Below are 18,920 nucleotides of genomic sequence, written 5' to 3' on the forward strand. Positions count from 1 at the left end.
GCTGTACATATATCACTATATACAGGAGATCTCCAGTTTTTACCAGCTGTACATATATCATTATATACAGGAGATCCCCAGGTTATACCGGCTGTACATATATCATTATATACAGGGGATCCCCAGGTTATACCAGCTGTACATATATCATTATATACAGGAGATCCCCAGGTTATACCGGCTGTACATATATCATTATATACAGGAGATCCCCAGTTTTTACCAGCTGTACATATATCATTATATACAGGAGATCCCCAGGTTATACCGGCTGTATATATATCATTATATACAGGAGATCCCCAGGTTATACCAGCTGTACATATATCATTATATACAGGAGATCCCCAGGTTATACCGGCTGTACATATATCATTATATAGAGGAGATCCCCAGGTTATACCAGCTGTACATATATCATTATATACAGGAGATCCCCAGGTTATACCAGCTGTACATATATCATTATATACAGGAGATCCCCAGGTTATACCAGCTGTACATATATCATTATATACAGGAGATCCCCAGGTTATACCGGCTGTACATATATCATTATATACAGGGGATCCCCAGGTTATACCAGCTGTACATATATCATTATATACAGGAGATCCCCAGGTTATACCAGCTGTACATATATCATTATATACAGGAGATCCCCAGGTTATACCAGCTGTACATATATCATTATATACAGGAGATCCCCAGGTTATACCGGCTGTACATATATCACTATATACAGGAGATTCCCAGGTTATACCAGCTATACATTTATCATTATATACAGGAGATCCCCAGGTTATACCAGCTGTACATATATCATTATATACAGGAGATCACCAGGTTATACCGGCTGTACATATATCATTATATACAGGGGATCATCAGGTTATACCGGCTGTACATATATCATTATATACAGGAGATCACCAGGTTATACCGGCTGTACATATATCATTATATACAGGGGATCCCCAGGTTATACCGGCTGTACATATATCACTATATACAGGAGATCCCCAGGTTATACCAGCTGTACATATATCATTATATACAGGAGATCCCCAGGTTATACCGGCTGTACATATATCATTATATACAGGAGATCCCCAGGTTATACCAGCTGTACATATATCATTATATACAGGAGATCCCCAGGTTATACCAGCTGTACATATATCATTATATACAGGAGATCCCCAGGTTATACCAGCTGTACATATATCATTATATACAGGAGATCCCCAGGTTATACCGGCTGTACATATATCATTATATACAGGAGATCCCCAGGTTATACCAGCTGTACATACATCATTATATACAGGAGATCCCCAGGTTATACCAGCTGTACATATATCATTATATACAGGAAATCCCCAGGTTATACCGGCTGTACCTATATCATTATATACACGAGATCCCCAGGTTATACCGGCTGTACATATATCATTATATACAGGAGATCCCCAGGTTATACCGGCTGTACATATATCATTATATACAGGAGATCCCCAGGTTATACCAGCTGTACATATATCATTATATACAGGAGATCCCCAGGTTATACCAGCTGTACATATATCATTATATACAGGAGATCCCCAGGTTATACCGGCTGTACATATATCACTATATACAGGAGATCCCCAGGTTATACCAGCTGTACATATATCATTATATACAGGAGATCTCCAGGTTATACCAGCTGTACGTATATCATTATATACAGGAGATCCCCAGGTTATACCGGCTGTACATATATCATTATATACAGGAGATCCCCAGGTTATACCAGCTGTACATACATCATTATATACAGGAGATCCCCAGGTTATACCAGCTGTACATATATCATTATATACAGGAAATCCCCAGGTTATACCAGCTGTACATATATCATTATATACAGGAGATCCCCAGGTTATACCGGCTGTACATATATCATTATATACAGGAGATCCCCAGGTTATACCAGCTGTACATATATCATTATATACAGGAGATCCCCAGGTTATACCGGCTGTACATATATCATTATATACAGGAGATCCCCAGGTTATACCGGCTGTACATATATCATTATATACAGGAGATCCCCAGGTTATATCGGCTGTACATATATCACTATATACAGGAGATCTCCAGTTTTTACCAGCTGTACATATATCATTATATACAGGAGATCCCCAGGTTATACCGGCTGTACATATATCATTATATACAGGGGATCCCCAGGTTATACCAGCTGTACATATATCATTATATACAGGAGATCCCCAGGTTATACCGGCTGTACATATATCATTATATACAGGAGATCCCCAGTTTTTACCAGCTGTACATATATCATTATATACAGGAGATCCCCAGGTTATACCGGCTGTACATATATCATTATATACAGGAGATCCCCAGGTTATACCGGCTGTACATATATCATTATATACAGGAGATCCCCAGGTTATACCGGCTGTACATATATCATTATATAGAGGAGATCCCCAGGTTATACCAGCTGTACATATATCATTATATACAGGAGATCCCCAGGTTATACCGGCTGTACATATATCATTATATAGAGGAGATCCCCAGGTTATACCAGCTGTACATATATCATTATATACAGGAGATCCCCAGGTTATACCAGCTGTACATATATCATTATATACAGGAGATCCCCAGGTTATACCAGCTGTACATATATCATTATATACAGGAGATCCCCAGGTTATACCAGCTGTACATATATCATTATAAACAGGAGATGCCCAGGTTATACCGGCTGTACATATATCATTATATACAGGAGATCCCCAGGTTATACCGGCTGTACATATATCATTATATACAGGAGATCCCCAGGTTATACCGGCTGTACATATATCATTATATACAGGAGATCCCCAGGTTATATCGGCTGTACATATATCACTATATACAGGAGATCTCCAGTTTTTACCAGCTGTACATATATCATTATATACAGGAGATCCCCAGGTTATACCGGCTGTACATATATCATTATATACAGGGGATCCCCAGGTTATACCAGCTGTACATATATCATTATATACAGGAGATCCCCAGGTTATACCGGCTGTACATATATCATTATATACAGGAGATCCCCAGTTTTTACCAGCTGTACATATATCATTATATACAGGAGATCCCCAGGTTATACCGGCTGTATATATATCATTATATACAGGAGATCCCCAGGTTATACCAGCTGTACATATATCATTATATACAGGAGATCCCCAGGTTATACCGGCTGTACATATATCATTATATAGAGGAGATCCCCAGGTTATACCAGCTGTACATATATCATTATATACAGGAGATCCCCAGGTTATACCAGCTGTACATATATCATTATATACAGGAGATCCCCAGGTTATACCAGCTGTACATATATCATTATATACAGGAGATCCCCAGGTTATACCGGCTGTACATATATCATTATATACAGGGGATCCCCAGGTTATACCAGCTGTACATATATCATTATATACAGGAGATCCCCAGGTTATACCAGCTGTACATATATCATTATATACAGGAGATCCCCAGGTTATACCAGCTGTACATATATCATTATATACAGGAGATCCCCAGGTTATACCGGCTGTACATATATCACTATATACAGGAGATTCCCAGGTTATACCAGCTATACATTTATCATTATATACAGGAGATCCCCAGGTTATACCAGCTGTACATATATCATTATATACAGGAGATCACCAGGTTATACCGGCTGTACATATATCATTATATACAGGGGATCATCAGGTTATACCGGCTGTACATATATCATTATATACAGGAGATCACCAGGTTATACCGGCTGTACATATATCATTATATACAGGGGATCCCCAGGTTATACCGGCTGTACATATATCACTATATACAGGAGATCCCCAGGTTATACCAGCTGTACATATATCATTATATACAGGAGATCCCCAGGTTATACCGGCTGTACATATATCATTATATACAGGAGATCCCCAGGTTATACCAGCTGTACATATATCATTATATACAGGAGATCCCCAGGTTATACCAGCTGTACATATATCATTATATACAGGAGATCCCCAGGTTATACCAGCTGTACATATATCATTATATACAGGAGATCCCCAGGTTATACCGGCTGTACATATATCATTATATACAGGAGATCCCCAGGTTATACCAGCTGTACATACATCATTATATACAGGAGATCCCCAGGTTATACCAGCTGTACATATATCATTATATACAGGAAATCCCCAGGTTATACCGGCTGTACCTATATCATTATATACACGAGATCCCCAGGTTATACCGGCTGTACATATATCATTATATACAGGAGATCCCCAGGTTATACCGGCTGTACATATATCATTATATACAGGAGATCCCCAGGTTATACCAGCTGTACATATATCATTATATACAGGAGATCCCCAGGTTATACCAGCTGTACATATATCATTATATACAGGAGATCCCCAGGTTATACCGGCTGTACATATATCACTATATACAGGAGATCCCCAGGTTATACCAGCTGTACATATATCATTATATACAGGAGATCTCCAGGTTATACCAGCTGTACGTATATCATTATATACAGGAGATCCCCAGGTTATACCGGCTGTACATATATCATTATATACAGGAGATCCCCAGGTTATACCAGCTGTACATACATCATTATATACAGGAGATCCCCAGGTTATACCAGCTGTACATATATCATTATATACAGGAAATCCCCAGGTTATACCAGCTGTACATATATCATTATATACAGGAGATCCCCAGGTTATACCGGCTGTACATATATCATTATATACAGGAGATCCCCAGGTTATACCAGCTGTACATATATCATTATATACAGGAGATCCCCAGGTTATACCGGCTGTACATATATCATTATATACAGGAGATCCCCAGGTTATACCGGCTGTACATATATCATTATATACAGGAGATCCCCAGGTTATACCAGCTGTACATATATCATTATATACAGGAGATCCCCAGGTTATACCAGCTGTACATATATCATTATATACAGGAGATCCCCAGGTTATACCGGCTGTACATATATCATTATATACAGGAGATCCCCAGGTTAAACCGGCTGTACATATATCATTATATACAGGAGATCCCCAGGTTATACCGGCTGTACATATACCATTATATACAGGAGATCCCCAGGTTATACCGGCTGTACATATATCATTATATACAGGAAATCCCCAGGTTATACCAGCTGTACATATATCATTATATACAGGAGACCCCCAGAAAATACCAGCTGTACATATATCATTATATACAGGAGATCCCCAGGTTATACCAGCTGTACATATATCATTATATACAGGACATCCCCAGGTTATACCGGCTGTACATATATCATTATATACAGGAGATCCCCAGGTTATACCGGCTGTACATATATCATTATATACAGGAGATCCCCAGGTTATACCGGCTGTACATATATCATTATATACAGGACATCCCCAGGTTATACCGGCTGTACATATATCATTATATACAGGAGATCCCCAGGTTATACCGGCTGTACATATATCATTATATACAGGGGATCCGCAGGTTATACCAGCTGTGCATATATCATTATATACAGGAGATCCCCAGGTTATACCAGCTGTGCATATATCATTATATACAGGAGATCCCCAGGTTATACCGGCTGTACATATATCATTATATACAGGAGATCCCCAGGTTATACCGGCTGTTCATATATCATTATATACAGGAGATCCCAAGGTTATACCCGCTGTACATATATCATTATATACAGGAGATCCCCAGGTTATACCAGCTGTACATATATCATTATATACAGGAGATAACCAGGTTATACCGGCTGTACATATATCATTATATAAAGGAGATCCCCAGGTTATACCAGCTGTACATATATCATTATATACAGGAGATCCCTAGGTTATACCAGCTGTACATATATCATTATATAGAGGAGATCCCCAGGTTATACCGGCTGTACATATATCATTATATACAGGATATCGCCAAGTTATACCGGCTGTACATATATCATTATATACAGGAGATCCCCAGGTTATACCGGCTGTACATGTATCATTATATACAGGAGATCCCCAGGTTATACCAGCTGTACATATATCATTATATACAGGAGATCCCAAGGTTATACCAGCTGTACATATATCATTATATACAGGAGATCCCTAGGTTATACCAGCTGTACATATATCATTATATACAGGAGATCCCCAGGTTATACCAGCTGTACATATATCATTATATACAGGAGATCCCCAGGTTATACCAGCTGTACATATATCATTATATACAGGAGATCCCCAGGTTATACCGGCTGTACATATATTATTATATACAGGAGATCCCCAGGTTATACCGGCTGTACATATATCATTATATACAGGAGATCCCCAGGTTATACCGGTTGTACATATATCATTATATACAGGAGATCCCCAGGTTATACCAGCTGTACATATATCATTATATACAGGAGATCCCCAGGTTATACCGGCTGTACATATATCATTATACACAGGAGATCCCCAGGTTATACCGGCTGTACATTTATCATTATATACAGGAGATGCCCAGGTTATACCGGCTGTACATATATCATTATATACAGGAGATCCCCAGGTTATACCAGCTGTTCATATATCATTATATACAGGAGATGCCCAGGTTATATCGGCTGTACATATATCATTATATACAGGAGATCCCCAGGTTATACCCACTGTACATATATCATTATACACAGGAGATCCCCAGGTTATATCGGCTGTACATATATCATTATATACAGGAGATCCCCAGGTTATACCCACTGTACATATATCATTATATACAGGAGATCCCCAGGTTATACCGGCTGTACATATATCATTATATACAGGATATCCCCAGGTTATACCGGCTGTACATATATCATTATATACAGGAGATCCCCAGGTTATACCAGCTGTACATATATCATTATATACAGGAGATCCCCAGGTTATACCGGCTGTACATATATCATTATATACAGGAGATCCCCAGGTTATACCGGCTGTACATATACCATTATATACAGGAGATCCCCAGGTTATACCGGCTGTACATATATCATTATATACAGGAAATCCCCAGGTTATACCAGCTGTACATATATCATTATATACAGGAGATCACCAGTTTATACCGGCTGTACATATATCATTATATAAAGGAGATCCCCAGGTTATACCAGCTGTACATATATCATTATATACAGGAGATCCCTAGGTTATACCAGCTGTACATATATCATTATATAGAGGAGATCCCCAGGTTATACCGGCTGTACATATATCATTATATACAGGAGATCCCCAGGTTATACCAGCTGTACATATAAAATTATATACAGGAGATCCCCAGGTTATACCAGCTGTACATATATCATTATATACAGGAGATCCCCAGGTTATACCGGCTGTACATATATCATTATATACAGGAAATCCCCAGGTTATACCGGCTGTACATATATCATTATATACAGGAGATCCCCAGGTTATACCGGCTGTACATATATCATTATATACAGGAGATCCCCAGGTTATACCAGCTGTACATATATCATTATATACAGGAAATCCCCAGGTTATACCGGCTGTACATATATCATTATATACAGGAGATCCCCAGGTTATACCGGCTGTACATATATCATTATATACAGGAGATCCCCAGGTTATACCAGCTGTACATATATCATTATATACAGGATATCGCCAAGTTATACCGGCTGTACATATATCATTATATACAGGAGATCCCCAGGTTATACCGGCTGTACATGTATCATTATATACAGGAGATCCCCAGGTTATACCAGCTGTACATATATCATTATATACAGGAGATCCCAAGGTTATACCAGCTGTACATATATCATTATATACAGGAGATCCCCAGGTTATACCAGCTGTACATATATCATTATATACAGGAGATCCCCAGGTTATACCAGCTGTACATATATCATTATATACAGGAGATCCCCAGGTTATACCGGCCGTACATATATTATTATATACAGGAGATCCCCAGGTTATACCGGCTGTACATATATCATTATATACAGGAGATCCCCAGGCTATACCGGTTGTACATATATCATTATATACAGGAGATCCCCAGGTTATACCAGCTGTACATATATCATTATATACAGGAGATCCCCAGGTTATACCGGCTGTACATATATCATTATATACAGGAGATCCCCAGGTTATACCGGCTGTACATATATCATTATACACAGGAGATCCCCAGGTTATACCGGCTGTACATTTATCATTATATACAGGAGATGCCCAGGTTATACCGGCTGTACATATATCATTATATACAGGAGATCCCCAGGTTATACCAGCTGTTCATATATCATTATATACAGGAGATCCCCAGGTTATATCGGCTGTACATATATCATTATATACAGGAGATCCCCAGGTTATACCCACTGTACATATATCATTATACACAGGAGATCCCCAGGTTATATCGGCTGTACATATATCATTATATACAGGAGATCCCCAGGTTATACCCACTGTACATATATCATTATATACAGGAGATCCCCAGGTTATACCGGCTGTACATATATCATTATATACAGGAGATCTCCAGGTTATACCAGCTGTACGTATATCATTATATACAGGAGATCCCCAGGTTATACCGGCTGTACATATATCATTATATACAGGAGATCCCCAGGTTATACCAGCTGTACATACATCATTATATACAGGAGATCCCCAGGTTATACCAGCTGTACATATATCATTATATACAGGAAATCCCAAGGTTATACCAGCTGTACATATATCATTATATACAGGAGATCCCCAGGTTATACCGGCTGTACATATATCATTATATACAGGAGATCCCCAGGTTATACCAGCTGTACATATATCATTATATACAGGAGATCCCCAGGTTATACCAGCTGTACATATATCACTATATACAGGAGATCCCCAGGTTATACCGGCTGTACATATATCATTATATACAGGAGATCCCCAGGTTATACTAGCTGTACATATATCATTATATACAGGAGATCCCCAGGTTATACCAGCTGTACATATATCATTATATACAGGAGATCCCCAGGTTATACCAGCTGTACATATATCATTATATACAGGAGATCCCCAGGTTATACCGGCTGTACATATATCATTATATACAGGAGATCCCCAGGTTATACCGGCTGTACATATATCATTATATACAGGAGATCCCCAGGTTATACCGGCTGTACATATATCATTATATACAGGAGATCCCCAGGTTATACCAGCTGTACATATATCACTATATACAGGAGATCCCCAGGTTATACCAGCTGTACATATATCATTATATACAGGAGATGCCCAGGTTATACCAGCTGTACATATATCACTATATACAGGAGATCCCCAGGTTATATCGGCTGTACATATACCAGCTGTACATATATCATTATATACAGGAGATCCCCAGGTTATACCAGCTGTACATATATCATTATATACAGGAGATCCCCAGGTTATACCAGCTGTACATATATCATTATATACAGGAGATCCCCAGGTTATACCGGCTGTACATATATCATTATATACAGGAGATCCCCAGGTTATACCAGCTGTACATATATCATTATATACAGGAGATCGCCAGGTTATACCAGCTGTACATATATCATTATATACAGGAGATCCCCAGGTTATACCAGCTGTACATATATCATTATATACAGGAGATCCCCAGGTTATACCGGCTGTACATATATCATTATATACAGGAGATCCCCAGGTTATACCAGCTATATATATATCATTATATACAGGAAATCCCCAGGTTATACCAGCTGTACATATATCATTATATACAGAGATCCCCAGGTTATACCAGCTGTACATATATCATTATATACAGGAGATCTCCAGGTTATACTAGCTGTACATATATCATTATATACAGGAGATCGCCAGGTTATACCAGCTGTACATATATCATTATATACAGGAGATCCCCAGGTTATACCGGCTGTACATATATCATTATATACAGGAGATCCCCAGGTTATACCTGCTGTACATATATCATTATATACAGGAGATCCCCAGGTTATACCGGCTGTACATATATCATTATATACAGGAGATCTCCAGGTTATACCAGCTGTACATATATCATTATATACAGGAGATCCCCAGGTTATACCAGCTGTACATATATCATTATATACCGGAGATCCCCAGGTTATACCGGCTGTACATATATCATTATATACAGGAGATCCCCAGGTTATACCAGCTGTACATATATCATTATATACAGGAGATCCCCAGGTTATACCAGCTGTACATATATCACTATATACAGGAGATCCCCAGGTTATACCGGCTGTACATATATCATTATATACAGGAGATCCCCAGGTTATACTAGCTGTACATATATCATTATATACAGGAGATCCCCAGGTTATACCAGCTGTACATATATCATTATATACAGGAGATCCCCAGGTTATACCAGCTGTACATATATCATTATATACAGGAGATCCCCAGGTTATACCGGCTGTACATATATCATTATATACAGGAGATCCCCAGGTTATACCGGCTGTACATATATCATTATATACAGGAGATCCCCAGGTTATACCGGCTGTACATATATCATTATATACAGGAGATCCCCAGGTTATACCAGCTGTACATATATCATTATATACAGGAGATCCCCAGGTTATACCGGCTGTACATATATCATTATATACAGGAGATCCCCAGGTTATACCAGCTGTACATATATCATTATATACAGGAGATCCCCAGGTTATACCGGCTGTACATATATCATTATATACAGGAGATCCCCAGGTTATACCGGCTGTACATATATCATTATATACAGGAGATCCCCAGGTTATACCGGCTGTACATATATCATTATATACAGGAGATCCCCAGGTTATACCGGCTGTACATATATCATTGTATACAGGAGATCCCCAGGTTATACCAGCTGTACATATATCATTATATACAGGAAATCCCCAGGTTATACCAGCTGTACATATATCATTATATACAGGAGATCCCCAGGTTATACCGGCTGTACATATATCATTATATACAGGAGATCCCCAGGTTATACCAGCTGTACATATATCATTATATACAGGAGATGCCCAGGTTATACCAGCTGTACATATATCACTATATACAGGAGATCCCCAGGTTATATCGGCTGTACATATATCATTATATACAGGAGATGCCCAGGTTATACCAGCTGTACATATATCACTATATACAGGAGATCCCCAGGTTATACCAGCTGTACATATATCATTATATACAGGAGATCCCCAGGTTATACCAGCTGTACATATATCACTATATACAGGAGATCCCCAGGTTATATCGGCTGTACATATACCAGCTGTACATATATCATTATATACAGGAGATCCCCAGGTTATACCAGCTGTACATATATCATTATATACAGGAGATCCCCAGGTTATACCAGCTGTACATATATCATTATATACAGGAGATCCCCAGGTTATACCGGCTGTACATATATCATTATATACAGGAGATCCCCAGGTTATACCAGCTGTACATATATCATTATATACAGGAGATCCCCAGGTTATACCGGCTGTACATATATCATTATATACAGGAGATCCCCAGGTTATACCAGCTATATATATATCATTATATACAGGAAATCCCCAGGTTATACCAGCTGTACATATATCATTATATACAGAGATCCCCAGGTTATACCAGCTGTACATATATCATTATATACAGGAGATCTCCAGGTTATACTAGCTGTACATATATCATTATATACAGGAGATCGCCAGGTTATACCAGCTGTACATATATCATTATATACAGGAGATCCCCAGGTTATACCGGCTGTACATATATCATTATATACAGGAGATCCCCAGGTTATACCTGCTGTACATATATCATTATATACAGGAGATCCCCAGGTTATACCGGCTGTACATATATCATTATATACAGGAGATCTCCAGGTTATACCAGCTGTACATATATCATTATATACAGGAGATCCCCAGGTTATACCAGCTGTACATATATCATTATATACCGGAGATCCCCAGGTTATACCGGCTGTACATATATCATTATATACAGGAGATCCCCAGGTTATACCAGCTGTACATATATCATTATATACAGGAGATCCCCAGGTTATACCAGCTGTACATATATCATTATATACAGGAGATCCCAGGAGATCCCCAGGTTATACCGGCTGTACATATATCATTATATACAGGAGATCCCCAGGTTATACCGGCTGTACATATATCATTATATACAGGAGATCCCCAGGTTATACCGGCTGTACATATATCATTATATACAGGAGATCCCCAGGTTATACCGGCTGTACATATATCATTGTATACAGGAGATCCCCAGGTTATACCAGCTGTACATATATCATTATATACAGGAAATCCCCAGGTTATACCAGCTGTACATATATCATTATATACAGGAGATCCCCAGGTTATACCGGCTGTACATATATCATTATATACAGGAGATCCCCAGGTTATACCAGCTGTACATATATCATTATATACAGGAGATGCCCAGGTTATACCAGCTGTACATATATCACTATATACAGGAGATCCCCAGGTTATATCGGCTGTACATATATCATTATATACAGGAGATGCCCAGGTTATACCAGCTGTACATATATCACTATATACAGGAGATCCCCAGGTTATACCAGCTGTACATATATCATTATATACAGGAGATCCCCAGGTTATACCAGCTGTACATATATAATTATATACAGGAGATCCCCAGGTTATACCGGCTGTACATATATCATTATATACAGGACATCCACAAGTTATACCGACATCAGCAGGTTGTACCAGAGATACAGAGACTGGAAGAGTCACAGAGAGACATAAGCAGGTTGTACCAGAGATACAGAGACTGGAAGAGTCACAGGGAGTCATCAGCAGGTTGTACCAGAGATACAGAGACTGGAAGAGTCACAGAGAGACATAAGCAGGTTGTACCAGAGATACAGAGACTGGAAGAGTCACAGAGAGACATCAGCAGGTTGTACCAGAGATACAGAGACTGGAAGAGTCACAGAGAGACATCAGCAGGTTGTATCAGAGATACAGAGACTGGAAGAGTCACAGAGAGACATCAGCAGGTTGTACCAGAGATACAGAGACTGGAAGAGTCACAGAGAGACATCAGCAGGTTGTACCAGAGATACAGAGACTGGAAGAGTCACAGGGAGACATCAGCAGGTTGTACCAGAGATACAGAGACTGGAAGAGTCACAGAGAGATATCAGCAGGTTGTATCAGAGATACAGAGACTGGAAGAGTCACAGAGAGACATCAGCAGGTTGTATCAGAGATACAGAGACTGGAAGAGTCACAGAGAGACATCAGCAGGTTGTACCAGAGATACAGAGACTGGAAGAGTCACAGAGAGACATCAGCAGGTTGTACCAGAGATACAGAGACTGGAAGAGTCACAGTGAGATATCAGCAGGTTGTATCAGAGATACAGAGACTGGAAGAGTCACAGAGAGACATCAGCAGGTTGTACCAGAGATACAGAGACTGGAAGAGTCACAGAGAGACATCAGCAGGTTGTACCAGAGATACAGAGACTGGAAGAGTCACAGAGAGACATCAGCAGGTTGTACCAGAGATACAGAGACTGGAAGAGTCACAGAGAGACATCAGCAGGTTGTACCAGAGATGCAGAGACTGGAAGAGTCACAGAGAGACATCAGCAGGTTGTACCAGAGATACAGAGACTGGAAGAGTCAGATAGAGAAGTGGACTGTCCCCACACTGTTGACTGCTTTATTGTGTACAATGTCCTGTGGAACCAGGTGATGAGGTCACACAACTCCAGGCACCAAGAAGTCATTCCAGGGATGTGAGAGACACCAAGAGTCACATCAGACCATTCATAAGAGTTTACACCAGCAGGTAGTGGAGGAATTACTGCCTTTGTGGGTTGAACGGAGGATGTGTGCCGGGAAGCTGTGAGCGGTTATTTTTGCTTCTCTCTGCTGTATACCTCCAGCTGCTGGGGTGTGGCCTCCACGTGCCTGTATGACCTCCCTACAATGCCTTGGCATGCTCCTGATGAGGCTCAGTAGTGTGTGTGGCCTCCTTGTGCCTGTATGACCTCCCTACAACACTTCTGCATTCTCCTCATGAGGCTCAGCATTGCGTGTGACCTCCACGTGCCTGTATGACCTCCCTACAACATCTCGGCATGCTCCTGATGAGGTTCAGTATTGTGTGTGGCCTCCACGTGCCTGTATGACCTCCCTACAACATCTCGGCATGCTCCTGATGAGGCTCAGTATTGTGTGTGGCCTCCACGTGCCTGTATGACCTCCCTACAAAGTCTCGGTATGATCCTGGTGAGGCTTAGGATTGGGTGTGTCCTCCACATGCCTGTATGACCTCCCTACAACGCCTCGGCATGCTTCTGATTAGGCTCAGTATTGTGTGACCTCCACGTGCCTGTATGACCTCCCTACAATGCCTCAGCATGCTCCTGATGAGGTCAGTATTGTGTGTGTCCTCCACGTGCCTGTATGACCTCCCTACAACGCCTCAGCATGCTCCTGATGAGGATCAGTATTGTGTGTGTCCTCCACGTGCCTGTATGACCTCCCTACAATGCCTCAGCATGCTCTGATGAGGTCAGTATTGCGTGGGGCCTCCACGTGCCTGTATGACCTCCGTACAATGCCTCAGCATGCTCCTGATGAGGATCAGTATTGTGCGTGTCCTCCACATGCCTGTATAACCCCCCTACAATGCTTCTGATGAGGTTGCAGATGGTCTCCTGAGGGATCTCCTCCCAGGCCTGGACTAAGGCATCTGCCAACTCCTGGACAGTCTGAGGTGAAACGTGTCATAGATGAATGGAGCGAGACGTGATGTCCCAGATGTGCTCAACCGGATTCTGATCTGGGAAACAAGTGGCTAGTCCATAGCCTCACTGCCTTCATCTTACAGGAACTGCTGACACACTCCAGCCACATGAGGTCCTGCATTGTTCTCAGCATATGGATCCTCTCTGAGGATCTCATCTCGGTACCTAATGGCAGTCAGGCTACCTCTGACAAACACATGGAGGGCTGTGCAGCCCCCACAATGTTGGGATGTGAGCACAACCCCCACCCCATCTGTGGATGCCGGGCCCTCATTCCATCCTCTTGGTTTCTAACGGTTTGTGCAGACAAATGCACATTTTTTCTCTATCTCCGGTTCTGTAGATCACACGACCACCAGGGTGACCTGATCTTAACCCCTTACCGACCCGTCCCTTTTTCATTTTTGCTTTCCATTCTCACCTTCAGTCCAAACCTGTAACTTTTTTATGTGTCCATGTAAAGAGCTGCGTGAGGGCTTGTTTTCTGTGTAACATATTGAGCTTTATAGAGACGGTATTTGATATGCTATGCCATGTACTGGGAAGCAGGAAAAAAATTCCTATACAGTGAAATTGGCAGAAAAACTAATTTGCAACATTTTCTTGTGGGCTTGGATTTTACGGCTTTCACTGTTTGAGAAGATGAAAAGGCTACTTTATTTTTTGGTTTTATTGGGTTTAATACATTTAGAAAAATTAAAACTTCCTCTACAAAAAAATTCCTCATTTTGCCATCTTCTGGCGCTAATAACTGTTTCATACTTTGGCGTACGGAGCTGTGGGTGGTGTCAGTTTTAGCGAGATGATCTGATGTTTTCATTGCTACCATTTTGAGAACTGTACAACCTTCTGATCAATTTTTGTTACATTTTTTATATGTTGAAAAATGGCAAAAAAAGTAGCGTTTTAGACATTTAGGCGCTAGTTACGGGGTTAAAAGCTGGGAATAACCGTTATATTCTGATAGATCAGACATTTTGGGACGCGGTGATACCTAATATGTTTATGATTTATACTGTTTATTTTTATATCAGTTCTAGGGAAAGGGGGGTGATGTGAAGTTGTAGGCTTCAATATTAATTTATTTTTTATATATATTTTTTTTACTTTTATATATATATATTTACTATTTTTCAGACCTCCTTAGTGCTACTACCATATACAGCAAAACTGTGATTTATGGCAGCTTTGCTAGTGATGAATGACAGGCCTGGGAGTCTAGTATAGACTTCCAGCTGTCATAGTAACCAATCACTTCCCCCTGATGACCTCAGGGGAGGGGGGGGGGGGGTGTGTGATCACATCTAATATGGTGGCGCGTAGGTGCTACCGGGATATAATTGCCTGACGCAGCTTTGCCTGAGACATTTACATGGTAAACAATTGCCATTGATGACAGCTCTGACCGGGGGTGTAACCGGTGGGTGTTTGCTGCGAACATTCAGCAAACACCCACCTGGTACGGAGAGGGTTCAGCCCATGAGCCCTCTCTGTTCAACCACTCCTGACGTGCGTCGTAACAGTACGGTGCTACAGACAGAAGATAGGGGTGTCTGAAGTGACGCTCCCTCTGCAGCCATTAAACTTCAGCATCTTTTGCAAAATCTGACTCTTCTTATCCCATTGTCACATGACTTTGGATGAGATTTTTTTTTCTAATAGATTCCACATGAAGAGTGAATTCTAGAAACATTTCATACCCTACCTGAAGGGGGTAGTAGCGTAGCGAGGTTCCAATACCCTATTTTTGGAATTTTTAATGCTTCCACTACTTTTGCAAGACTTTATTTCACATTACCTGCCTCCCTGCCAGCAGTGCGTGGTGAGTCCAAGGGGATGGGGCAGTGTGTATACCTGTGTCTCAGTCTCCTCGAGCATCGTTCCTCTTCTCCACACTCATGCAGCTCCATCCCCACTTCCTGTCATGTGCATTGAGCCGGCAGAGGAGGGAGGGGGATGGTGGGGAGGAGAGGACAAATGCATGAGGAGACTGAGATAAAGGCACACACAGGCTGCTCCCCCCCACCCAAGAACTCATCACACACTGCTGGCAGGGACCCAGGTAATGTGAAATAAAGTTTTATAAACTACTGAAATTATTCAGAATGCCGACAGATGGATTTTAAAAATCAGAAACCCATCACCAGCTAAAAATGACATTTCTGGTGACAGGTTCCCTTTAAATACCCCAATATCATAAGATAATGTTACTGCAGCAGGAACTTTTTACGTGTACCAAAAAAATTTCACCTGAAAGCGCAACTTTTAGCGAGAAGTGTATATAGTTCTACACAGAAGATGCCCAGGTTGTACCAATCAGATTTCAGCCTTGGGTTGGATGTTGGGGAGAAGACGCGGTAGCGCTAGGCTGGGGGCGCTGCGGCTTTTCATGCGACTGCAGCTGTTCTTTACAAGGCAAAGAAAGACACAACTGCTCATTAGCAACACAATGTAATTTCCAGCGTCTAATTATATGTAGATGACGGATTCTTTATGCATCAGCTAAAAACAGTACAGTCCTCGAAAAAAATAGTGTGCCGGTGATAAATATCTGGGAGCGCCGCCGCGTTCGGGGACTCGGGACGCAACCATTAATCTTCCCCCGTTTCCTGCGCCGTTAGCGACTGACTGGGGCTACAGCGGAGTGGAATTTTCCGGATAATAAAAAAGTTTAAAAATTGGGCAAATACAGATGTTACATTCTGAAAAGGAGGAGGAGTCGGGGTGCTGCATTGTTACTGTAGTTCTCAGCAAGCAGAGATCTTAAAACAGAGAGATTAAAGGGAGTCGACCACCTCCAAAAGTGAAATGATAATTGTGTCCGATGGGATTTCAGATTTCTTTCCGATGAAAAATTTTATATAAAACATATTTATTTATTTATTTAATGTATATGCAAATGAGCTGCTAAGCTCCGCCCCTGGTGTGCTGATTAGCAAATTTGCATAAAGATAAAAATTGAAATTTGTCTAAAGTAACAGATTGTAGAGAAACAGCTTATAAACTGTCCCACACAATCCAGGAATTACATTTGGGGGAAATGGGAAAACTCCAGGTGGAGACATTGGTAAAAGTTGCTACATCTCCCGACTCCAATGATGTTACCATGACAATGGCCGTACCTTGTGTGGGGTCATGATTCTCCCAAAACACCTTCAGTAATCCATCATAGCTGATCTTCTCCGGCTCAAAGACGACTCGGACCACCTCTGCGTGGCCCGTCCTTCCTGGAAAGAAAGAAATGGAATCTCTCAATTATATCCATTCATTAACTTCTATTCCAATTTTAAATAAGCCAAAATTTTTTATAATTTGGCCATCAGAAGAAAAACCAGCAAGAAACATCACATGCAATAATACTAAAAAGGAACTGGAGTTGAAAAGGACTCTCGGGGTACTGTGACATCACTGTGTGTATTACCCCTGTACTGTGACATCACTGTGTGTATTATCCCTGTACTGTGACATCACTGTGTGTATTATCCTGTACTGTGACATCACTGTGTGTATTATCCCTGTACTGTGACATCACTGTGTGTATTATCCTGTACTGTGACATCACTGTGTATATTATCCCTGTACTGTGACGTCACTGTGTGTATTATCCCTGTACTGTGACATCACTGTGTGTATTATCCCTGTACTGTGACATCACTGTGTGTATTATCCCTGTACTGTGATATCACTGTGTGTATTATCTCTGTACTGTGATATCACTGTGTGTATTATCTCTGTACTGTGATATCACTGTGTGTATTA

General features: G+C 40.7%; 1 protein-coding gene across 4 annotated transcripts in view; it reads right to left on the reverse strand.

Annotated features, from left to right (window-relative positions):
- The window catches only part of MSRA (methionine sulfoxide reductase A), a 253,807-nt gene that overhangs the window by 89,607 nt on the left and 145,280 nt on the right, over nt 1–18,920 (reverse strand). For all 4 annotated transcript variants that reach the window (XM_072143825.1, XM_072143824.1, XM_072143826.1 and 1 more), the window contains one exon: nt 18,284–18,388. In XM_072143825.1, coding sequence (XP_071999926.1) covers nt 18,284–18,388 — 105 coding nt within the window. The remainder of the gene's footprint in view (nt 1–18,283; nt 18,389–18,920) is intronic.

This window comes from Engystomops pustulosus, chromosome 3 (assembly GCF_040894005.1).
Source record: "Engystomops pustulosus chromosome 3, aEngPut4.maternal, whole genome shotgun sequence".
Lineage (NCBI taxonomy): Eukaryota > Metazoa > Chordata > Amphibia > Anura > Leptodactylidae > Engystomops > Engystomops pustulosus.